This window comes from Hippopotamus amphibius, chromosome 10, assembly GCF_030028045.1.
Source record: "Hippopotamus amphibius kiboko isolate mHipAmp2 chromosome 10, mHipAmp2.hap2, whole genome shotgun sequence".
NCBI lineage: Eukaryota > Metazoa > Chordata > Mammalia > Artiodactyla > Hippopotamidae > Hippopotamus > Hippopotamus amphibius.
Window position 1 is genome coordinate 59,353,044 of NC_080195.1, and position 25,154 is coordinate 59,378,197.

Below are 25,154 nucleotides of genomic sequence, written 5' to 3' on the forward strand. Positions count from 1 at the left end.
TGGTATTAAAAAGATTTTGGTATTAAAAAAAAAATTGAAACCCGGTCACCAAGAAGTTTAATTTTGGAAAAACACGTGTATATGGGTCAGAAGGAGCAGTGAGCCTCTCACGTGGCTGACAAAAGAAAGAATGAAATAAGGATCCCAGAGAAGAGGAGCAGAAAAGAGTAAAGCTGTTTTGTCTGAGCTATGTCAAAATTTTATTTCTGGAAAATTCTGCCTGAGGTTGTCTTTGGAGACTAGCACGCAGCAAAGTTTTGTTTATGCGTTTTGCAGACACTAAATTGGCATTTCTTATTGCACAGGCACCTTTTCTATTGTATTAACTACAGAGACTGTCTCTGGATTCTTATAAAACTCAAGGTCAGAAAGCCCCAGGCAGGCAACCTGTGAGGGTTAGACCGTTTGCTTCAGGCTACCTGCCCCTTTAGCAACTGGAACCCCACCCAAAGAGCCCCTAACTGAACGGCATGCACCCCCTGCTCTCTCCTCACCCCGATTCTGGGGCTCCAAGGCCAGTGCTTCCTTTCTTCCACGTGCTTCTTGATTGCTCACAGCTCTCTTCATAAACCCATCCTGACCTCACACTACAGATGAAATGACTGGCCTGTTATTTTTTATTTATTATCTTGATACACTCTGTAGCAATTCCCGGCAATGTTCATGAATGCTGATACAGTCACCTCAAGGCAGGGTCTCGTCATAGCCTCTAGAGTGATACTACTCTTATGGAGCAGTTTGGACATATTTCATGTGAGATCTACGTGTACATAAGGGGCTTCTTAGTAGGTAAACCAGTTACACAAAGATCCCTGTATTTATAAAAGATTCAATAGGATGTGGTTCTCATAAACCATCATTTAAAGAATCCAAAAATATTCATCACTTAATAAATACTTATTCACTAGTTCACTGATAAGCTTTACTCTCTGTGCTGAAATTATCATTCTAGTTTATAAACTAGAGTTGAATGACTGTCAGCTAAGCTGCTTAATTGTGTGTGACTTAAATAGAGCATATGACCATAAAGAAATAAATAGAAACCTTTTCTTCAGATCTCATGGTTTAAAAGATAATATTTTGGTCTAAAAAATAAATTCCATTTAATATTTATCTGGGCTTGAGCTTATTTCATAACTAGAATAGGCTAACTCAAACTTTGTAAATAATTTTTATTTCTAGAGGAAATTCCTATCATGTAGACTATATAATCTAAGTAGAAAATAATATACATCTACAAAGCTAATATTGTCATTAATGCTATTACTTATCATTCTACTTATTTATTCTGAATTTTACTGCCTTTGTTCTTTCACAGAGAATTCTTTATTTAAATATATCACTCAGAATTTTTTATCACCCACCTGCATAATAAGAGAAGGTGCGCTTGTTCCGATCAAAAACAAACCAACGTTTTTTCCAAGTTTTAATTTTTCCACCCATTTTGATGAGGAATCCTCGGCAGGTCTTCTCTGTGATTGACACATGATAACAGGTATCAATATTGTGGCCAGCAGTCTCCACGTGGCTGCGCAAATCAAAGTCTTCCTTCCGGACAGGCAGATAGCGGGTCAGAGGTCGAGCCTGGAAAATCACAAGCCCATCTCATCTATAGCTAATTATTTGTTTTGTTTTAGGTCACAGATGTTTAGAAGTGAAAGTGAACTGAAAAGCCTGAGTGTTAAAATGTCCATGCAATTATGAGAACACGTAAGATAAACATTGTCATTTGGAATCTAAAAGTGAATGGCATTTTTAAGAAGGATGCTACAGTATTGGGGGGGGGGCGGGGGGGGGATGTGGATAAACTCCGGCCAACAGATTCTATTCTTTGAAATGGCCAGAAAAGAAAATGGCAACATGTCATTTATCTTAGCTTTAACAGAGGTACTTAGCACTTAAAAACACAGGTAAATACGGCATGAAGTTATCTGGACTGCTCCTTACAGATGAGAACTCCTCCTCTGTAATGTATCCAGGAGTTCTGTCTGCCACAACTCAACAATAGTTCTCCTTAAATAACTATAGACATGACATAATTGACTGAATATTATTCAGTAAATACAACTCTCACCAGATCCCTCCAAGTATGTATGTACACATCAGCTTGCATACACTCTGTGACAGAAATTGAAGGCAGAGATGTATGTTTTGAAAAGCGAAGCTAAAATAAGGTAAGAAGTGGAATCAAAGTTGTACCCAATGAGCTGTGCAGGACCAGAAGCTGAAGAGGTGTACATAGATATCCTTTATTTTACTACAGCTGGAGTAGAGATTCATCAAATTTAGTAGGCACATACTGTCATGGGTAATATTTCTAAAATGATCTTTTATTTTATCCTGTTAAATTACTCCACCCCTTTGCCCTGGGGGAAAATAACCTAATCATACACTTGGAAACAAAACTTATAATTGGGATTAAAATAGAATTGTGCCTTTTGGTTTGGCTTCAGATACCAAACAGGCATGGATGACTTTTACAGTAAATCAAAATATGACCGAGGATTGGCATATGAAATAAAACCAACAAGTCCCACTTTGTATTTTTCCTCTATTTTGTCTTTGATTCTGTGGTACTTTGACTCTAGACAGATGTCACAGATTTACTAAACCCTCCAAGCACGCAAAGTCTTAAGGCAAGTCTCTCACTGCTGTACAGACTGCCAGCAACTGTAAGGAATAAGGGAATCAGTACCTTTCACCTTTAAGTCTAGTAAGCTTTGGTAAAACTGTTTTGAACTTTAAATAACATGGTACTTAAAATTTTATTTTAGTTTCTCAGAAAACACACATTATGTAAGCAGTTTTAGTGATAAGAACAGAGACTCAAACTACAATGACTGAGATAGGAAGTTAAACAAAGTGGACAGTTTTCCTGAGTTTTGCTTGAGTTCAGGAATCCTGTGCACATGTGTGTGTGGACTGGTGCAGCAAAGGGGAAACATGTGACAACACAGTGGTTAGTAAAAAAAAAAAAAAAACCCAAAACATGAACACCACCACCAAGAACTGGGTACTGGTAAAAGTATCCTGTTCTGGAGTGTTTGCTTCCAAAAGATGACTTAATGGAATCTCTTCTCTTTCTCAGCTTAGTTTGGATGTTGTATTTGTTTTCAGTAATGAATCCAGCTGCAATTCCAAAGCTGCTCAAGAAAACATTCTCCTTTTAAATATACTCCAAAAAAATGGGTAGAAGAAAAAGTGCCTCTCCAATCAAAATGTTCCACGTGTAACTAAAGAAAAATGTCATTTTATTAGTAGTTCCCAATGAATTTTGAAATAAACACACATTTTTTTGGCCCACTAATGACATCTTTCTCTTAGCCATTATATGTCAAGGACGAACGGGCAGCACAGTCAAAGGCATCCTCAGACATAGCATGACCGTCTTCTGAAAAACGACCACCAGGGGGCAACCCACTCCAATCCATCCAGATCGACCAACCAACCTGTGCCCTTTGTTTCTCCCTTATTTTTACTTCCTTTTCAATTAACTTCTGCCTCTGGCTGGTTTCTTCTTGCAATCGTTTTTCCAGGAGTTCTCGGCGTCGTTTTTCTTCTTCCAGAGCTCGTTTCTTGGCTTCCATTTCCCGTTCCTGAATATCATTATGCAGAAAAATTTTTCAGACATACTGGTTATACTTGAATGATTCCAATATTAAAAATAATAATTCTCACTAGACAATTCCTGATTTTATAGCCCAGGCTCTTACAGTATAAACCAAGACTAAAACACCCGTTATCACCGCTCACAGAGTTTTCAAAAGCATCCTGTGCAGAAATACAACCACCACATTTAATTAACAATGAAATAGTGAGACCCAGCTTGTGACTCTATTCAGTCATTTCACACTAATGACCCCAACTCTCCATTAATATTAAAAACGGCTCACTAATTATGACCCAACACTAGTCACGACTTGTGGCCTTTCTCTGATAGTCATGGGTCCTTCTAATTCCTGCTGTTGCTCCGGGGCTTCCTGGCGGACGGTCACAGAGGAAGTGCCCGGGGAAGTTAGAAGAGGAAAGGAGGTGCCCTTTCGGGCAGGATGCAAAGGCATTTGGGGAATTCCTAAGGAAGTTCAGGTTCTGGCTTGAAATACAGTCACAATAACGTGGGAGTTTTAATATTACAATAGTGTCCTTACCGCGAACTGGCAAGGGGGGGAGAAGGCATAAAGATCCGCCATTCCTCCTGCTCCCCGGCAGGCAAACAAAGGGGCCATTGGGAAAATGTAATACAAAGCATTCATTTCAGTTTATGTCCACACAGCATACATTTTACATTATGAAAAATGGTAGTGCAGTAAAGAGCTGTAGAGAATCTCTCTCTAACACCCTCACTTTGCAGAAAAGAAAACGGGGCCAATGGGAATTCCCTGGTGGTCCAGTGGTAAGGACTCTGTGCTTTAAGTGCCAAGGGCTTGGGTTCAATCCTTACTCAGGAAACTAAGATTCCACAAACCGTGTGGCATTGCAAGAAAGGAAGGAAGGAAGGAAGGAAGGAAGGAAGGAAGGAAGGAAGGAAGGAAGGAAGGAAGGGAAAGAAAGAAAGAAAGAAAAAGAAAGAAAGAAAGAAAGAAAGAAAGAAAGAAAGAAAGAAAGAAAGAAAGAAAGAGAAAGGAAGGAAGGAAGAGAAAGAAAGAGAGAGAGAGAGAGAGAAAGAAAGAAAGAAAGAAAGAAAGAAAGAAAGAAAGAAAGAAAGAAAGAAAGAAAGAAAGAAAGGAAAGGAGGCCAAGAAAGGTGGAGTGACTACTCCAGGATCACACTGCTCATTGAGGCCTGAAGACAGTTTCCCAATGTCAAGTCCTGGGCATCCTGAACCACCACATCGTGGACCTCTGGCATAAAGATATTAGACCTACCCTGGACTCAAGCAGCCTAGTCTTCTCTGCGTGAGCCTGCTTCAAAAGTCTCTCCATTTCTTCTATTCGGGCAATATTTGAGGTGCTGGCACTGAAGAAAACACAAAAGCCTTTCAAGAATACTGCTTCTTACTGATGTCTCTTCAAACACACACACACACACACACACACACACACACACACACAACAAGATCCAATACGACTTAAAGGATGTTACTTTCAAGAATTATTGGTCTGAAGAGGCAAGTCAATTCAACTCTGAAAACTGTAGGTGAAACTAACTTACCTCAGTTTTAAGAGATAAAACATAGGCAAGGAAGATAACACCAAAAAAAAAGGGCTTTACTCATAAATAAACCAAAAATAACTCCTACAAAGTGTGTTCTCAAAATGTTTCCTCCAAAGTCTAAAAATTTTGGCCTGAGGGAGGTCTTCCCATCAGTTTAATTATTCAGATATGCCAGATCAACAAAACTATCACCAAAGTTCTATGCAGATGACCCCAAAGTTTGGAAGTCACTTTATTTGGTTTGGGATCATGTGTCACCAGCTACTTTTTTGTTACACCTTTTTGCTTGTGGACATTTTATTTCTTAAATGGTCATTTAAGATGGCCAATTAAAAAAATGACTTCTCGATAGAAGGGTGCTGGCCAATTTGGCCAATAAAGCCCATCCACCATACCAGTGAGGAAACTGCATTAAGGGATTCAAGAGCTTCCAAAGTAATGCATCTTGAGAACGACATCACATAAACACGTGAAGCAAAAAACCAAAGGGAGTAAAAGCTGCAAGACCAGTTAGGATAACTAACAGAGGAAGAGAAGAACTTAGAGATGTTTAACATTAAACACAAAATGTTATTTTTCACGTGTTTACATTTTATTTGACTATTTTGGAAAAGAAGGACCATGGCCTAAGTCAGAACTTTTTTACTTTGATGTTTCAGCCATGCAATACCAATGTTACTTCTCACGTATGTTTATTTGCATAGTCACTTAAATGTATCTTCTTTTCTAGACTCTCTTGACTACAGAGAGTGTTTTGGCCTGTTTCCTCCTTAGCGTAAAACCTGACACATAGTAGGGGTTCATGCTTGCTACACACATTCATATAAAAATTAACTCACATAAAAGTGAATAAGATAAGTGTTAGTATAGTCTCCCTAAACAGTACTGTTGATCACCTCAAACCTGGGATGTTTCAAACACATGGCTAAGAGTTCTTTTGAAGAGAAAAATGACCACAGTAACACAGGACATAGAGTTTATCTTAAAATCAGTACTGGGCACACAGGTTTATAGCAGCTTTATTCATCAATGCCAAAACTTGGAAGCAACCAAGATATCTTTTAGTAGGTAAATGAATAAACAAACCATAGTACAGCCAGACTATGGACTATTATTCAGCACTAAAAAGAAATGAAAAGACACGGAGGAACTATGCATGCATATTACTAAGTGAAAGAAGACAATCTCAAAGGCTAAGTACTTTATGACTCCAACTATATGACATTCTGGAAAAGACAAAACTATGGAGGCAGTAAAAAATTATATTTTATATACTTTAAAAGCTACTTTGATTATTTTGTTAAAAAATAATTTTTATCCATGGACATCTGCTAGTTCTCTGTAGCTACACTTTTGGTATTGTTGATTTAATATTTCCTTGGCATGTCAACCACTTTTATTCAGCAAAACTTTTGCTGCTCTATGATATTATATATATATATGATAGATATGATATGATATATGATATGATAGATATGATATGATATAAGATATTGTGTTATCACTACCTGCTAATTTTGGGGAGATCAGAATTGAACCTGCAGTGGAAAGCAAATGCAACTGCCATAGGAATTTAGGGTGAAGTCTAGACGTGTCAATGCCATGGCATGGAACAAACGAGATGCCATTTGGCAGCACCTTTCAGCCAAGGGAGAGCCTGAAGTAGTGCATTACCTGTAGTACGAAACACATCATTGGTTTCTCCAGCCTATTCAGATAATAGGAGGAGTAATGCTTCCTCCCATTGATCCAACTTCTGACCTTCTTCAGAAGGCAGGCACATTTCTGATCTCATATGTGATTGCTGTATGATACTGAATATACTGAATCACTTGGCCATTAATGGTGTAAAGATGACTAGTTTTGCGTACTTTCTCTATTTAGCCATATTCTATTTTATCAACTGAAGATTACTTTTTTTACATGACCAACTTTGGTAAAAACCCATAGTCATAAAGAAAAATGAAACTTTACTCAAGGATAAGGGAACATAGAGAGCAGATTTAGTTTTCAGTGCTGAATAAGACCTTTCAGCAAAATTTCAATTTGCTTTGTAGAATATTCACTTTAGAGGCAAAGGCAAAAACAGAAAAAGGAAGAAAAAAGCAAAAAAAAAGAACATTGTCATACAACAAATTAATAAATAAGCAAAACACAAAACAAACAAAATTCTCCTTAAAGACACACAATTTTTCCAAGACTGCCTTCAGTACACCAATATTGCCACTAAATGAAGAGCCAGTGTCGCAGAATATTTATTTTCAAATTCATCTTCTCAAGTATTTTTTCAGGTTAAGCAAGTTATCACTCCTTATAAAATGTCTAATTTTCACTAGACAGTAGAATATCTACTCAGTAGAATATCTGGTCCCTTTAACAGGTGTCTGCCCTCCTCTGAAATCCTCTGGTTTTCTGTATCTCTTCTGAGAGAATTCCTTAGAATAAAATGCAAACACTGGGTATTGACTGTCTAGGGTAGAAAGCAGAATACAAAACTTTGCCTGGAACAAAGGGATAAGAAGTATCTGAAATTCTAGTTGACGTATCTCTTAAAACCAAGCCCAGCCTTGGATGCCCTCAACTCCATAGCCAGTCTTGGCCCCACTCCACACACACACTGCTGGGGGGTAACAGCTATCAGGAGAGATCAGCTTCCTCAACATTTTCTCAAAGTATGAACACAAGGTCAGGGCTTATTAGCAATAGCAATAAGAATGTATCATTGTAGGTGGTATTCAGAACATTACACCGTATAAGCTCATTCAGTAATTTTAGCAGAAAACACACTTTATGCAGAACTGACTTTCAGCAGCTGTTTTCTAAGACCCGAGACCTGTTTTCTTAGCTTTATGTTTGTGTACAGTGTAAGTAATGATGCTGAAAAAGCAAAAACACTGTCTGACTCAAAGAACTTTCTGCTGGACACAAAAATGATGTCTCAACAAAAAGTGTAAGGCAAAGGTACCCACAACTCTGAGTAATTCTGTAATTCTACCAATGGCTTTCTGTGACATAATCAACCACAAGACTAAGGTTATGCTGCTAGAATTTCGGCATGGAATTACCTCGTTAAAGCATGTGTAATTTCAGGATATTTTAACACATAATTTTTAAAAAATCTAAAAAAGAGAAAAAGTTTTAGTTCTTCATTTCTCTCTCCACCTATCATCAAAAAGTTCCCACATCCTTAGATGTGCTATATGTTCCAAACATTAGTTCCTTATTACTCACTTTCCTGATGTTTATCACATTATTTCCTGCATAAAAATGGGTACAAGCTTATCTTAGGGTAGCATGAATTTTTTTTTTTTTTTAGGTAGATGGTGGCACAGAAGAGAAATGCTTTTTCTTTTTTTCCCTCTCTCTTTCTTTTATTTATCCTAGACCTTTAGCAGGCATCTTCTAATTCGGCTTCAATTTTTTGACATTTAGAGAATCTGACAGCATATTTAAAGCAATACGATTAGTAATTTCTGATCATGGTGATTGGTTATCTATGACTGCTAGCAGCACTGGGTCGGTTCTCTCTGAAGTAATGATGGAAAAGGATCCTGGCCACATGCAGCTACCTTTCAGGAATGATCACTCTGCAATAATGCTGTCCTCTTAATGCGGCACATTTAGTGGAGTCCTTCTCATTTTCTACCTTTGGAAACCATTTAAAGAAAAAGTAAGTGGGTGAACAAATAAAAATAAATTAAGATTTTGGCAGTCAGTGTGCTTAAGTCTCTAGATCTAAACTTCTGATGCTTAGTTAAATCTCATTTCAGTGGCTCCCTTTTAGGTAATTTCTTGTACTCACTACTGCACGGCTGCTGTTTAGCACCGTTAAATATGAGACATGGGGCTTGGGGAGTAATCATTTGGAGGGATGCATATTTACCCTTAGTTTTTGGAGGGGATGAAAAAGCAGGGAGCAAAAAATGGAGCAGAAAAAGCCACCAAGATAGGAGAACATATAGAGTGTGTTTGCTTATTAAAGATGGCTTAAAAGTGGAAAGGAAAAAAAGGTCAAGCTATCAGGAGTTCACCACAGCAATACTGTGATCAAATGTTCACCATTATTTGGGAAAGGAGTCTGATGTTTTCAAAATAACAACTTTCAAAAGTGCAGAGTGCCTAAGAAACCCAGGAAGTCCCTCTGAGGTCTACACTGGGAAGCGAAACAGCTGTACCGTCCACTTTTGTTCTTCCCATCATTATTATACAACAGCTGCTGAGTTGCTGACTTTCGTTTGTGTCCTGTTATTCAAAAGTAACACAATTAATTGGTCAGTTTACTGGCACATATGAAAAATTACTCAAAGTTCTAGGCTTTCTGTCCTGAGAACGTCAGCTCCCGGCACCCCGCATGGCTCTCTGATACCCTCATCGGAGCAGGGGATATTATGAGAGCACCTTCAGACCAAGAGATGGATGGTTTGATGCCCAGTCGTTCCACACACTCAAGTGTCTTTCATTTTTTAAAAAGTGAGATACTGTATCTTCCAATATTGAATGAAGTGAAATACTAACGCTTCTGACATTAGAAAATAAGGGCAGCAAAAAATTATCTTTATTTTTTATCATTACATAATTCCCTACTTAAATTTAAATTAAATTAAAATTTCCCATGTGACAAGGAGAAATACCTATAATTCTCATGGTTGCTTTAGTGTTTTTCCCAAGGAACTCCTTCCCTTCTCTGATAGGATATCTCCAGTAATATCAATATTTCAAACATTATGATGCCAGAATTAAAATACACTACATTCTATTTACCACAAACTGTAACATGTATCCTTTTCTTCTTTTCCTCCACTCCCGAAATTTCCTGGCTATAATACCTGGTTAGATTTAGGTCTCTCATATTCTTTTCATTTATGAGACACTAACCCAAAGCTAAGTTAATAATACCTTGTTGATATTACTTTCCCTCTGCCTCTGTAACTCCTTTGGCAGTGGTGGGGGGAGGGGGGAGAAGCAAATGAGTCAAACCTTTGTAAAGAAAGAAATTCTATATACACAGTGGTGATTTTCCACCAAAATATTTTAAAATCCATCATCCCTTTGCACTTAAGAAACAATCCTCCGTTTAGCAGATTAGCAAATCAGGACCGAGAGAGTTCTGAGATCTGCTTCCCGTGGCACAGTCAGTTGTCAGGCTGAGCCCACAGAGCTCCTGCCCCAGCCTGTGATTTCATTGCAATGGAGGCAAGTTTGTCTGATGGCCATTATTCAGCTAGACATTTTCACCTGAGACACAGCATTGCGTAATGAACATTTATTAAATATTGGATGTTTTTGGGGTTGAAATCATAATGGTTCTCAGCCAACTGAAATAGATCAAAGAAAAAAATCAAATATCCCAAGGTATTTATTAGGCCAACATTTATTGAATGCCTACTATGTGCCAAGATCTCTGCTGAATGTGAAAACCAAAAGATAATTAGACATCCTCCTTGACATTGAGGAATGTACCAATTAATTACTGAAGAAAAAACTGTATGCTGCGATGTGATCAGTGATAGTAATAGAAAAAAGTATCAAGTTCCATGGAAACATGAAGGAAAAGCGCCCTGAAAGGAGAAATTTTCATGAGTTTCCAACTTAAGTTTGAGCTTAAAGGATGAGGAGACTTTCTCCAGGCTAAAATGGGAGGGGGTGGGAAGGTAAAGATATTTTGCAATGCTAGACACTCTCAAAGCTCAGTAAGTACAGGTTGAGGGGATAAACAAATGAGAGGATGAACTGACTCTAGACAGTGGCATGCTGGTAAACCAGCTCTCGGGAGAAAAACAAAATTCTGATATGCAGCAAATGATGATTTACGTGGAGTCAATACTCCCGCCATGGCCAATTTCAAGCTACCAACATGACATCACTGATCACAGAGTTAGGAGGAGATGTACACCTTTGGCTCTTGCCAGCCAGTTGAGCCAACTCCAGCTCACCATTAACTGTAGAATATTCTATAAGGATTTGTGGAATGAATGAGGGTATAAGTAAAAGAAAGAACAGACTATATGATCCCAGGGCTAGAACCAATATGGTCAAAGGCACGGAGATCTAAGAATTCATCACCCTTTCAATGAATAAGAAACTCTGGGAGGCATATCAGAAGGGGAGAATGAATGGGGAGTTGGGCTGGACCTACAGTGCCAAGCTCTGGGGTCTGACTTTATTCGAAAGGGAGTAGGGCATCATCACAAGCTTTTGAAAGAGCACTATGACTAGATCTATATTTTAGATGCACCTTTGGCCACGATGCCATAAGACTACCTTTGCTTGCCTCAAAGTATGAACACAAATGTGAATGGTTAAATCCTTACAAAAATTTTATTATGCAGAACAGCTCAAGCCTTCCTTTTAACAAAACATAAGAGTAAGATATCCTTCAAATTCTTACGCTACTGTTGGAAACTACTTCTTTATTGAATCGAAAGCAGTCCTAATGAAGCTTGGAGTCAACGAACAGAGGCAAATTCATTCTGAAGCACAGTATATATGTGAAGTCAAACATAAAGAAATAAAGGAGAAAATGAATTAGATGGTGTGTGACTGGCTCAGTCACACAGGATACAAAGAAACTACTTCCAAAGACCACCATGACACTCAACCCTCTTCTATAATGTAGACTCTTTACGTTTCAGAAATTTGGGCTTGTTCATATACATTGCCCCAAATTGATGGCTTTATTTTTGGAAACCAGCAGGTGCTTTTCCAAACCAGAGAACTTCCCCAGGAAGACATCTTACCTAGAGATATTGTCAGGTGAGCAGGCAGAGATGCTGGTCTCCATGCTGTCAGAGCTGTCTAGGCTCAGAGTATCAAAGGCCTGGTCCTTGTAGCTGTGATCTGGGTAGTGGAAACTGTTCAAGTAGACATTTGATTCAGATGCTGTGCGGTTGTAAAATTCAGAAGACTTCTGCCTCTGTCCTTCACTCATCTGTTGGTGATTATATCCTAAGGAAAGAGCCATAAATATGTTAGTGTGCCTCATTTTTTTCAGTCTTAGATCTAAGATTCAAACCAGCAACCCAAAACATCTGCCCATGAAACTGGGGCCTTGGTCTAATTTGTTTTGAAGCCAAGAAGATCAAAGAAACAGAACCATGCTCAGTGCAGGCAAGAGTTTCAAAGACGTGGTCTTGTCCATGATCTTCTTTGTCAGCGGATCACTTGACACTTTCCTAAGCCATTTCTACATCTCAGCACAACTGAGACTAACCCATCAGCACACAGAGAAGCACACACACAAAACCAAAACAGAAACACAGTTAAAGGCCCTGAGTCCTCTAAGAATAGCTGGGTTTAAGTGAAGCAAGATGACTGCTAATGACAAGTAACCCCAGGGTCTTAGGGTGGTCACTTCTTCAGCGGTGTTCCAGCTTTAAGGGTACTGGATCTGGTCATAAAATAGCAGGCAGATCATCTAGGTGTAGGATTTGAGAAACCTGTATCTCACACATATCACTAACACTTTTAATCTGGTTAATGTTCAAACTGCATGTTTTTCTCATTCTTTTTTTTTCAAGTTCCCTCGTCTGCCAATTACTTACTTAAAACACCGAGAATCAACAATCCTTCCAATGGCTGTACTCCTCCTAATTAGTGTGTATATAGCTCTCTTCTTTTTCTGCCTTAACCGTCAGCCTTCAGCTAGTTGGTGATATCGACCGTATGAAAATGTAGGGATCACGTCAATAGGAGCAAAAGTGCCACTAATAAGGGGGGTTTTCCTTACCCTGCTACCCGGTCAGCTGGCACATTAGGGCATTGGCTTTACTTTGTGTTATCCTATGGCTTTCTTCTGGTAGCTGATCTGGGCATCACAAATTGAATTATTCTTCCTTTCAGTCCTCTATTTATCATGTACTCAGGGATCATACTGATAAACAAATCCCTCAATTCATTAAAAAGATGTTTCTTTAGCCAGTACCATAGTTTGCAATCAGTTTCTCCCTGGTCAAATTTACTACCAGACCTATTAAGAGTTTGCAGTTGGACCACTGGGATCTTCCCTGTTTTCTCATCCTCTACCTACCTTTCTATGAGGCTTTTAATTAGTAACAAAATGGCCAAAAAGCAGGCTGGTGGGCACAAGAAGGCAAGTGATTCCAAACAGTTTCCTCAGCTGTTGATTAAATATTTCCATTTAAAAACAGAAGCCACATCCATGATGCTTTAACAAAGCATTATGCACCAAAATTACATCTGTAAAATGATGTGAGTTCCATGAGGAGTTTGCGTGCCATTAGTATTTAGAGCAGTTTTAGATATCTAAGTGAAAAGATGCTAGTTCAGGTTAAGGCATTTCTGGGAAAACAAGTTTCCTCAACATAAGATATAATTATAAATTATAAATACCCGCATATGTAAAAACCACATATCATGTTGCTAAGGAGGGATGCAAAACATAAAAGCACAGCATGAGACTTTAGAGAGAATATTATTGATTGCAATGACTAGCGTGTGAAGCATTTACACACAGCCAGTGCATTCATAAGCCTGGAGCTTGTGCCTTTTTTTTTTTTTTTTTTTTTGGTTTTAAGAATGGCAACATAATTCATTACTCAAATATTTACCTTTGATACTTGAACTTTTCGAATTACTAACTGCTCCTTTTAAATGGTTTCCAATTATTCATTATGGAAAAAAAGGGGACAAGAAAAAAAAACACACCAGAAATTATTGAAAAGGTCACACACATATCTTTCCTTATACTTTCAAAAAAGCTTGTTGGCAAAGAAAACTTCCCAAGGACATGGAAGACATTTGCTTGTTGTAGAATGAAAAACACATCCCTAAAAGACAGCTCTGTCATTTCAAACATATAAAACTCATCTCCTTGGTGCCGACATGTGCCACAAACCTCCCCTGCCTTCAGTTCTTCACAATGAGGAAAAGCCAGTTAAAACAATGCAATTAACACTTTCTCCGAAAAGCAGAAAAGAGGGCGAATGTATTTCTTCTTAAAGCAACTGTATGCCCTGCTCCTTAGATCTTCCAGGATTTTTTTTTTCCCGAAAGTACCAAAGAATAAGAAAATGAACTTAACCACCTTCAGGCGAGGTAGACAGTAAACTAAAATGGTTCCAAGTTTTTGGATGCAGGCATAAGGGAGAGCCGTGCTACAATGCACACTGTGCTAATGACTGTGAACGTAAACTCTCTAGATCCCCTCACTACGTGTTTTATTTTTGTCTTATTTCTCTGCTCTACGTCTGAGAAAACCCTGCATCATTCTGGTGGTAGGATAAGCACCTTGCATTTTCATGGCAACTTAAATGAAAGAGGCTGCTGCTGACGAGTAGCCTCCAAGGCAAGATTTTAGTTTCCCGTGGCTCCAGTGTGAGTGGGAATGTCCATCTTACGCTGCCGCTCCTTTCCCCCAACTGGCACCCTTTTACTGACCGCGATGAACTCAGCTGTCACCTGGCTTAGCCTCCTCCCTCCTGAATAATTCCAAAAAAAACATGGTACCCTTGCAATTACAAACAAGGGCATAGACCTCTCCCTTGTGACCCCGGAATTGCACCATCATGATTCCTAAGAGCTGGTTTTAGGATCCAGGCTCTGGGCTGGCCATTTAAAGGTACAGATACTTTCAACAGAAGGACACCATAGGAGCACAGGAGATGGAAGGAGGGTTCCTGGTAGGAGGCCCAAAAAGAACTGCTGGTGCCCAAAGTAGCACCAGGACAGACGTGAGCTGGATTAAGCCTCCACTCAAGTATAAGTTATCAGGGAGGGGGCCATATATGTCCTGTTCACCACAGCATCCTCATTTGTTTAGCATTCAGATGTCACAAAATTGTCACTGAATGAATTCACTTGTTCAATAAATTCCAAAAAAAGTTCTTTCAGGTTTTTCTATAAGATGTTACTGAAAAACCCACACAAAGTTTTTGGCCAACCCAATATATTAGTGACTAAATAAGGAAGTGGAATGCCTCTACTGTTTCGGATGGGGCAAAGTAAGTGGATTGGAAAAAATGAGACATCCCCAAATCCCTGAGACTGCTTGGTTTTTGTTTTTGTTTTTAAATTACGTAGCAAGAATAACATTCAGCAGTAGGACAGCATCTAAAAAGTAAAAAGGGCATTGTAAATGCTCTAAACCCTTCCTGTCCAGACAGAAATGGCTGTTTGTATGGGGTATTTTATAAAGTTTATAAAGTAAGACCTGATAGTATCTGAGGCTGCTCGCTAAGTATAGCACATACACGGAACCCAAATCAACTCAACTCTCTTCACTGCCCTGCAAGAGCCAACAGGTAGGATATGCAAGGCCCATTTATTTTTATTATTATTATTTTTTAAATTTTTAATGCCAATCTCTATGAATTCCAGCTAATTGTACCTGAAAAGTCCTTTGTGAGTTAACCATTGTGGGATATATAATCTTGCCAATATTTTCCAAATGTGTGTTATATACCTTAAAATGGTTATCTGGGTCTTAATACAGAAAATGAGATGACTTAAAATGATAACCTTAGTTTAAAAGGATAAAATTAATCAGTATTTCTGACAATTTCTCACCTGCTGAGACATTCATTCTTCCTAAACATAGTCCACAGCCAGAAGATGAAGGTGCAGGACAAGTCAGGAATGAGGAGGAGAATGATAGAGAAAGGGAAAAAGAGACAAGATCAAAAAGGATGACAAAGGGACAGGAAAAATACGCATCTTCCAACATGCAGTCATTGACGGTGTTAGTAACAATAGCAGCTTGACAGGGGAAGATAGTCACATTTTTAGGGAGAATACAAACAAGATTCTATCTATAAAACAATTCTGTTTTCCAAGAAGACATTAACAAATTGTTTTTAAGAGTTAAGGTTTGTAAAATGCCATTCAATGATCTGAAGCACAGTGCATCAAACTTTATAACAAGTCGGTCTGACGATGCCCTACATTTCTATCACCTGGCCACGTAAGAACCATTTATTCCAGCCAGCCATTTAGACTGTTCTTCACTCTTTACTGAGTCTTAAGGCTTAAACGGAATGAATGAGTAGGAGCCTCTGAAATCCTCCCATCCTCTCACATACCTGCCTTATTTCTACCTGGCCTTTGTAAAGGGGAAACATCATATTTTACACTTAGCCTATACACATCACAAGGCCCACTCTTTCATCTAGATCCTGAGTCTCACAAAGCAATGCTTCCGAAGTGCTTGTATTTCCTGCGTGGTCTGACCTTGCAATAAAAAACCGAAACAAAGAGGGTCATGCGGCTGCCCATGAACGAACAGCAGCTGCATGCAGCATTGTGTTTCTAGCAAATGTGCAACAATTTTCCTCTATTGTGTAAAAGGAATCACCATTACACTAAAACTCCACCACGGTACAATTTTAAATCTGATCATTTCTTAAAGATGACTTGACAATGACCTTTCACTATTTGCTGGAAACAAAAACACCACACAGGGAGGCTGTCATACCTTTCTTGGACTTTCCTGCATTGAACAGAAGACAAAAGACAAAGATTTCATTCATTCGAAGGCTTACAAAGGAATAGTTCACAAGTTGTACAAAAGCCAATAACCATTACACCTTTAAGAGCTGAGTTCCTGGGCTCTTTGCTTTAAACTCTGCTCTCAGAGATCTTTGTTTGCACTATTCACACTGTCAGTTCTATTAAAAGAGGGCTTATTGAAGGAAGGCTTATACTTACACCATTGTCCTTGATGTATCCATTATGAATAAGCAGCAAAAAAATAGTTCATTTAAGTTAATTGTGTAAGTCATAAAAATGATAAGATCTATTTAATTTGAGTTAAGGGCCGATCTTTTCAAAACCATGGACTTTTACTTGGCGTTTGCTATTTTAATGGAGTCAACAAGTGCTACTGAAACAATTCTAGATGAAATTATGATTCATTCCTCCTGGTCCTTGTGGGCCACCTGTATGGGCTTACTAGAAAATCCTGCCAATTTTATGGTCCGTTGTAGCTCTAAAAAACTGCCGTCCCTGAGCCCTCCTCCTCTGGGTGGGGAGCCAAGGGTGCCAGGCTGGCCTCATAAGATACATCCCATCCTCTTGGATCAGCACACACATGATGCTTTTTTATTTCCTCGGAAGCTGTCTCATCATCACCACATGAAATTCTTTAAGAGGAACACCACGCAGAGCTGCAGCAGGGAAAGACTGAGACTGCAGACTTCTGGGATGTACAAAAGACCTACCAGCGAAGAACAGGAGCACAAAAGACAGGTCAAAGACAACAGATTTTGCAGAGGTACCTAAAGTGACCTAAGGGAACTGGCTCAGTTCTTCTTCATGAACCTACCAGGCGGATTCCCGTCACTTGAGGGGAACACTGATGAGAAGAATAGAGATCAAACATCCCTTCAGTTTCACTATATTATCACAAGACTCCTCTTACACAATACTGTTTACAGCTCTTGATTTTTACAAACCTATTTGGTATAGAGGTCTAGTTTTTCTTACTCTCTATTTCAAGGAAAAAAAACTTTCAACATAAAGTATGGTGTTGTGGCCAATCCAAACTTTGATGTCTTCAGCCAGTGGGAAAAATACATTTAAAAAGAACTCTATAAATATCACAGAGAAATGCTTCAACAGAAAACAGACTTGGCCCACAAGTGAAGAGTGATAAATGAGAGCTGAAATATACTCATTTGTTTATTGTTTGTAAACCATAGGAGATATTTTTAGCTTATTAAGAAATTATGATAAAATAAAAGAGAAGTTCAATCACGTGTATTTTATTCACATGTTAACACTGCAAACCTCTCATATATTACAAGTCACTTTTATGGATACCATAGCTCCTATTATCTCCTGAATTGCTTCTGGTAATGATATGAAATCCTCATTCAGGTGATATATATATCTCTCTCCCACGCTTATCCACACACATATACACATTGTGTATATTTATACATATTTTGGATGGTACAAGTGATTATTCCCTCATGACACTAACAAAGAGGCCAAGCAGTTGGAACTGCATCCTAGCCGGCTTAGAGGGAAGGGTTTCAATCCCCCTAATGAATGCATTGAGAGGCCAGGTGTCCATCACTCTGTCAGCATCCCCATTCACATCCTGGGCATACCTCCATCACTGCATTTACTGCATTTTATTGAAATCATCTGTTATGTTTCTCTCTTCCTCATGAGACTCAAGGCATTTCAAGGGCAAAGATCATGTCATTTATTTGCATTTTTGCTATCTAGCACCATGCCTGCTCAAAAGTTAGGGCCAATATAGTTGACCTAAACTACCGTGTTAACACAATAAGTCTGATCTTCTCCATGAGGAGCTCACCTCTGGAACTGTCTTGTAATATTTTCTTCTAGCCCCACAAAGACTACTTGAGAACCCCATTAGAAATGCAATGGATTATTACAAAGAAATAGAACATGCTGAGGGTCCAGGTCTACCTGAAACCTAACAACCACATCGAATAAAAGCTCAATCCGCATTAAAAGGCCTAAGGGAAGTGTGCCCTGGGCCACTGGTGCTCTGTGTTGGCTTAATGCTTCTTTAGCATGGATTCAATAGAGTGGCTCAGCCACAAACCAGGGGAGTCCCTTGACTGAGTTAAATGCCTTAGTAATCTCTCAGGATCTCAGGGGTCTCTTTTTCCTTTCTCCCAATCAAATGGGAGGGTTAGTAATTCTCTAGGGGCCTTTCTGATTGGAGAATTCTACTGAATTTATAAAGTGCAATGGGTACATACCAGCCACATGTGCATATAGGAAAACTTATCTTAGTACAACAATAAGGAGGTATCTATGCACACATTAAGAGTAAAGTTGACTGAATCACTTTGCTGTACAGCAGAAAGTAACACAACATTGTAAATCAATTATACTTCAACAAAAGTAAAAAAATAAAAAATAAAAAGAGTAAAGTTGAGGACTTTGGTTGACCCCCTCTCTAACGATCCCTAACTCTCTTCTGACTCCCTCTCCCTGAGAAATTCTAATGCCTGAAAAAGGACATGACACTGGACTTAAAAGGTACCTACCTCTGAGCATCCTCCGAGATTCTGAGTCTTTGGTCATGGTTGCCAGAGAGTGGGGGAGCACGCTGCCACAGCTGTTGCTCTGTCCCAGGGGCAGGTGGCCCTGTGAGAACCAGGAGGAAACAATTCAGGCAAACTGTAGCCCCACTAGTCCTTCCAGACGTGGCCACGTCGCTGTTTCCTAGCTCCTATCTAGGCGCAGAAGGCAGCGAAGGTAGGTCATTGCATCCCATGTGTTGATGCTAAATAGTAAAGGCCAGTCACTGTCCCTCCCCAGGAGCTCCACGGCAGTCTCAACATCACAGCCATTCCTCCAGTGGCAGCAGTTCCCAAAGTGAAAACAGATGGGGAAAACACTGTCCAAAACCACCTTGGAGAACAACTCAAAGTCCTTCATGCGCGAGGAGCAGACGGCAGATGCAGGGACAAGAACGCATGCACGTCATGCACAAGGACAGAGGAGATCTACACGCGTTACAAGGGCACCAATTTCCATCTACCCCTAGTGATTGAGTGGGCTGAAAACTGGAGAAACCTATTAACTATCCCAGTGGTTTTAGCACTTTTTTAAAATAGCAAAAGCCTTAGTGTAAAATATACCTGGAACACCAGTTTGTAAAATAGATGAAAACAAAGTGGCTCTAATTAAGGGCAAGGGAAGGTCTGCACAGTCTGTCCCACTCAGAACCTCCTTCTCACTTGCCCTTCCCTTCTTCCTTCAATGACCCCTCAGGAAGAATGGGAGTGAGGGCGACTCAGGCATCAGACCACATGGGTTCACATTCTAGCTTCAGTGCCGACCAGCTGAGGGCACGTGGGCCAGTCACCTAGCTTCTTTCCACCTCAGTTTATCCATCTGTACAATGGGGATACTAATTCGTACCTTTACTGCACAGCGCTGTTGGGTTTTACAATGGAACAATCCACATAATTAGGCTTAGCCCAGTGTCAGGCTCAAAGAAATGGTTCAATAAATATTTGTTGCTATTATTCCTGGAATCCAGAGCTTATACCCTCCAATTTTCAGATCGGGGATGCAGCTATGGGAGTGTGTCACATAAGTGAATGCTACTCACCACTTGTGTGGTGGTGGTAGAAAATACCCTGGACCAGGTGCCTTGGTCCCAGAGCATGCAATTCCAAATGTCCTCTGAACAGGATAGAAAATGCAATTTAGTTACGACGTCTGCCCAACAAGCAAATGTAATGGTTTATCATTTAGCGTTTTCTTTAAGGGCCTTTGCATGTCAGTCAACATACGGACAAAAAGACTCCCTGAAGGTGAAGCCCCTGGTTCTCCCCATGTCCTACCTTTGGGGTGATGCTTCTCCCCATAGTAGCACTGCTGAAATGTGGGGATATGGAAGGTGTGGTTTTCTTTCGAGGCAAAGTGTCACTCAGATAGAGGCCTTCTTGGTGCTGTTTTTTCCTTTCTTCCAGACTTCTAAAATGCTTCAAATGCAAATGTAAAGCAGAATAGCAAAACTTGACTAATTGAAACAGGTCACTGAAGAAATTAAGAAGTATGCATTTACAAAGAAGCTTTGGAATTTTTAACATAGAATTTTAAAAAATTATTCAACTTATACTTGTGCTCACTAAGAGACTTGGGTTAGCATTTGGTAAGATGCATAGACACTGGAAGAATTTATTACTGAACCTAGAAAAATTCAGAAAAATCTGTCACTTTCATCGTAGTGCCTGCTGCCTTGCGACCTCAGGACAACTTACAAATTATTATGATGGTTGCCATGTGGGTGGTGGAACAGCCAGTGGACAAAGCAAGTAAGCAGTTTCTCCCTTTGTCTGTCTGGACAGGTCTGTGTGATGGCACAGATCCCAATGTGAGGAGAATAAGAAAAGGGAGAAGGAAGAAGATGTAGAGAAAGCATAAACAGGGAAGTTGGTTTAAAGTTGGAATCATATTTCAATCACATAAACACACTCCAAATCCCCATAATGTTTTCATATAAGGCATCCTTGTAGATTGAAAAAAGATCTTGGCCAAGGAGCCTCTATAGCAATCTCTCACATTTAAAAATCTTCCTGTTGACTATTTCATTTTTTTTTTTTCAGATTCCTAAGGCAAAATTTTTGCCAACTTGAAACTTAACCAAATTTTTCTTGGCCTCCCCCAAAATGTTTTCAATAGTAAATTTATTTCCTAATTAGAGGTTCTTTAGATTTGATCATTTTTATACTGAACTCTGGCTTCTGAAATATGTAAAAATTAATGCAACTTTGAGTTATCAAACTTACTATCAGTCTTCAAACATGCCAACCATGAGGAATATCTGCACTTTAGCTTTATGGTTATCTATTTATACTAGATATTTATTAACCTAAAAGTAGCCAGGAGATACAGTCCTTTAACCAAAGGTACTGGATGGTAAAGGTAGCTGTAATAAAGGTAAGGGCTGGGCACAGCTAACCAGAGCTCACCTACTTTGTGGGGTCTGTCGACCGACTCTTTAGGATCTTCTGGGGCCAAATTCACATACGGATTTGATTATAATGGAAAAGTGTCTCAAAATAGATTTTTTGAATACCCAAGCATGAGTACACATAGAATGTACTAAAAGGAGGGCAACACGTTTGCAATAATAAATTATTTATTTTTAAAAGTGCGAAAAAAAAAAAACAATTGTTGCTCTGCGGACCAAATGCACTGGTTGTGCTGTGACCCTGGACAAGCTACCTGCCAATGCTGAGCTTCAGTTCTCTACATCAGCGGTCTCCAACCTTTTTGGCACCAGAGACCAGTTTCGTGGAAGACAATTTTCCCACGGGTGGGGAGTGGGGTGGGAGGCTCGTGCTGGTTCAGGTGGTAATGCGAGCGATGGGGAGGGATGAGGGGGCAGATGAAGCTTCCCTCGCTCTCCCGCCGCTCACCTCCTGCTGTGCAGCCCGGTTCCCAGCAGGCTGTGGACCGGTCCCGGTCTGCTGCACCAGGGGTTGGGGATCCCTGCCCTACATATCAATATAGAGCTAGTTTGTATTTCATGGGATTGTTAGAAGGAAGAAATGAGACATCTGTAAAATGCTGAGGAAAAGTTTGACTCATAGCAGAGGAATGAGGTCTATTATTATGGTTTCAATAATGTGTAAGGAAAATACTTTGTGCTGACACAGCAACTTTTTACACCATGGATTTTATGGAAATCATTATGATTTTGAAAAATACCTGAAGTCAGTTGCCATATTTTGGTTGAATGGGAACTGAAGCACGAGGATGTGAAACTAGCTCAAATATATCAAAAGCCGGGAGAGGACAGTCAAGGTCTCAACCTTTCTAACAATCCCCACACTCTTAGGACATAATAAATGTCCTTAAAAAAATTAGTGAGCATCATATCTTTTTAAAAAATACCTTTGGAAAAGTTGAAGTAAAGATTTCACATCAGTAAGTTTGTTGTTAAGGTAAAATTCCCAAACTCTAGACGCCAGTTCCTAATTACCTGCTGGTCCTGCTGCTGCTGGCTTCTGTGTTTCTTAGCTGGTAGAGGAGGAGGTGTGTCATTTAAAGGAAAAGAATTGACAGATGTAGCCACAACTTCAGGCCAAGGGGCTGATGGAGATTGAGTGATAGGATGAGGAGAAAGGGTGGAAGGAAACATAAATCCAGAACAGACAGGTGATCTCTGCTTTATAGGAGAAAGAAAAAGTATATATGTGTCCATATTAAATGAAAGAATAAGACAAAGAAATGAAATAGATAATCTGTCCTGTTTTCTCATGTGTCACTCAAGAAGTCATAAATGATGGGCAGTATCTTTCAACTTAGCCTCTGGTTCAGACCCCACACTGTGAGCAACTTGGATCAGTAGGAGGTATTTTAATTTATTATTATTTGCCCCTCCCCAGATGTTTTAAAGCAGCTTAATATTAAAAAGAAATCCATACTGCAAAACAAAATAGAAGACAAAATCAAACTGGAAAGGTGATGCAAACCAACAATTTTAGAAAGGCTTTTGGTTTCTAAGAAAAGTAGATTGGGCTAAAGTGCTAAGATATAGTTTACTTTTCTGAACTTACTGCTCCTAGTACTTTATACCCTGTACCATATATTTCCTGGTTTCTAGAATTATCAGTTGCAGACACTGCCCCCAAATCGGCCTGTTTCTCAAACTCACCATCACTCTGGCCCTCTGGTTCAGCCAAACAAATACATGTCTCACACATCCCTGTTTTCAGTTAACCACGGGTGAATGTTTGACGTGAGGAAAGCAGTGAATGAATGAAATGGCATGCCAACACACCTCTTTATTTTGTGGCTGGCTCACCAGCACAGCCGTGGTAGGCCCCGTGGCAACAGTGTCAGCATCAGCAGGGAACGGAGTGGAAGGGGAGAGATTCGTGGAATTGCCACATGGCTCATTAATTTCACTTACAATGGCATAGCCCTAAAAGGAGGAATTCAGAAGTTAAACACAAGGAAAGCAGGAGCTGAGGCATGCGAGAGTATTAATGCTCCCAGTACAATGGAGTTAGCTTAGAGCATCACAGCCAGATATCTGTGGTATTATCAAATGTTTCATGAAGGCAATTATCAGCTATTAAAATGGATTTATGGTGCTTAATCTGGAAAGATGATATTTCACACATTAAAAGTAAAATTTCAGAAAAAACCAGGATGACTTTATTATAAATAACCCAATATCTTTGATTTAAAAATATCCATCCGTATCGGCATTCATTCTGTTGACTGAATAAGGTTGTCGCTACACAGCATTTAAAATCATCACATGCAGAAATAAACCTGAGACATAAAAGCTTTTAGGCATCCCAACAAAATGAAAATAAAAAGCACACTGTTCTCTTGTGAGCCTTCCCTAGCAAAAGAAACGTGTCCACACACACACACACACACACACACACACACCCCGCTAAGATGAAATTGCAGCTTGATGGTATTTCAATTTAAGGCAGCTTCCCCAACTCCCAACTCTACCCCTAGGACAGAGAATTTCCATTTACTTTTAAATTCAATGATTCAGTTCTGTCTTCAGCTTAGAGAAAATACCCATGAATCAAAATCTGTGAGAATCAAAACTCCTGAATTTCCATTTGAGGGAAAGGCACATGTAAATTACCACGGAAAGTAATTGCACAGAACATTCATGACTTTCACCACACCAATAAAGCAGTATAAAAAAAGAATAGAGGGTGTAAATTAATATCTCTCATTTAAAAATGAACTGAGTTAAATTTAACACGTGGATTCTTCTATTTGCCCTTCAATCCTTTCAAACAGTGACTGCAGGCAAGGCAAGATATTATTATTCTGGTGAAGCAAAAATTCCAGGCTGGAAAGCAAGGTTTTTTGCTGAGAATCTATAATTCTGACAAAGTGAAGAAAGCCAGAGTTGACTGTTTATAAACTGGAGGTATCAAAATGCTGCCGAATTTAGTCTTGCACTTCAGAAAGGGGCAATAGATACTATGTAAAGTTTTAGAAGATTAAATTGAAGAAAGGAAGTAGCCAACTTGGTTGTCAAATTTATTGACTGAGAATGAAGAGTAACAACTATGAGTTATTCTTTTACCAAGTTGATAGTAGAATCTTTCAAAACCAAGGTTTGATTCCTTATATGAGTCATGACTGTATATCCTAATTAATTGCTTCTAAAATGTATGTCATTTTCCAAAAGTGGGATGTGTTTAAGAGTTGGATATAAATTCATCACTCTTTAAAAAAAGAGAGAATAAGAGAGTGAGAGAGAAAGAAGGAAAGAGGAAGAGAAAGAAAGAACAAGAAAGAAAGAAAGAAAGAAAGAAAGAAAGAAAGAAAGAAAGAAAGAAAGAAAGAAAGAAAGAAAGAAAGAAAAAGAAAGAAAGAAAGAAAGAGAAAGAAAGAACAAGAAAGCAAGAGAGAAAGGAAGGAAGGAAGGAAGGAAGGAAGGAATCAAAACATCTTCTGAGCCAAGTCTGCTTGACATGAAGAACACACAGCCACTCAACAAACATGACAGTTGCAGACACACAAATACAGACAAAAAGCCAAATGGGATTTTGACA

The 25,154-nt window shown here is 39.2% G+C and overlaps 1 protein-coding gene across 7 annotated transcripts in view; it reads right to left on the reverse strand.

The window, feature by feature from the left end:
- Positions 1–25,154, reverse strand: part of PHLDB2 (pleckstrin homology like domain family B member 2) — a 107,711-nt gene that overhangs the window by 4,580 nt on the left and 77,977 nt on the right. For 4 of the 7 annotated variants that reach the window (XM_057696237.1, XM_057696235.1, XM_057696233.1 and 1 more), the window contains 7 exons: positions 23,396–23,539; positions 20,448–20,588; positions 19,140–19,239; positions 11,892–12,099; positions 4,866–4,956; positions 3,450–3,596; positions 1,365–1,584 (listed from right to left, as the gene is read on the reverse strand). In XM_057696237.1, the coding sequence (XP_057552220.1) occupies positions 1,365–1,584; positions 3,450–3,596; positions 4,866–4,956; positions 11,892–12,099; positions 19,140–19,239; positions 20,448–20,588; positions 23,396–23,539 (1,051 nt within the window). Of the gene's footprint in view, positions 1–1,364; positions 1,585–3,449; positions 3,597–4,865; positions 4,957–11,891; positions 12,100–19,139; positions 19,240–20,447; positions 20,589–23,395; positions 23,540–25,154 lie in introns of those variants that run through there. The other 3 variants (XM_057696236.1, XM_057696239.1, XM_057696238.1) reach the window with 3 other exon arrangements.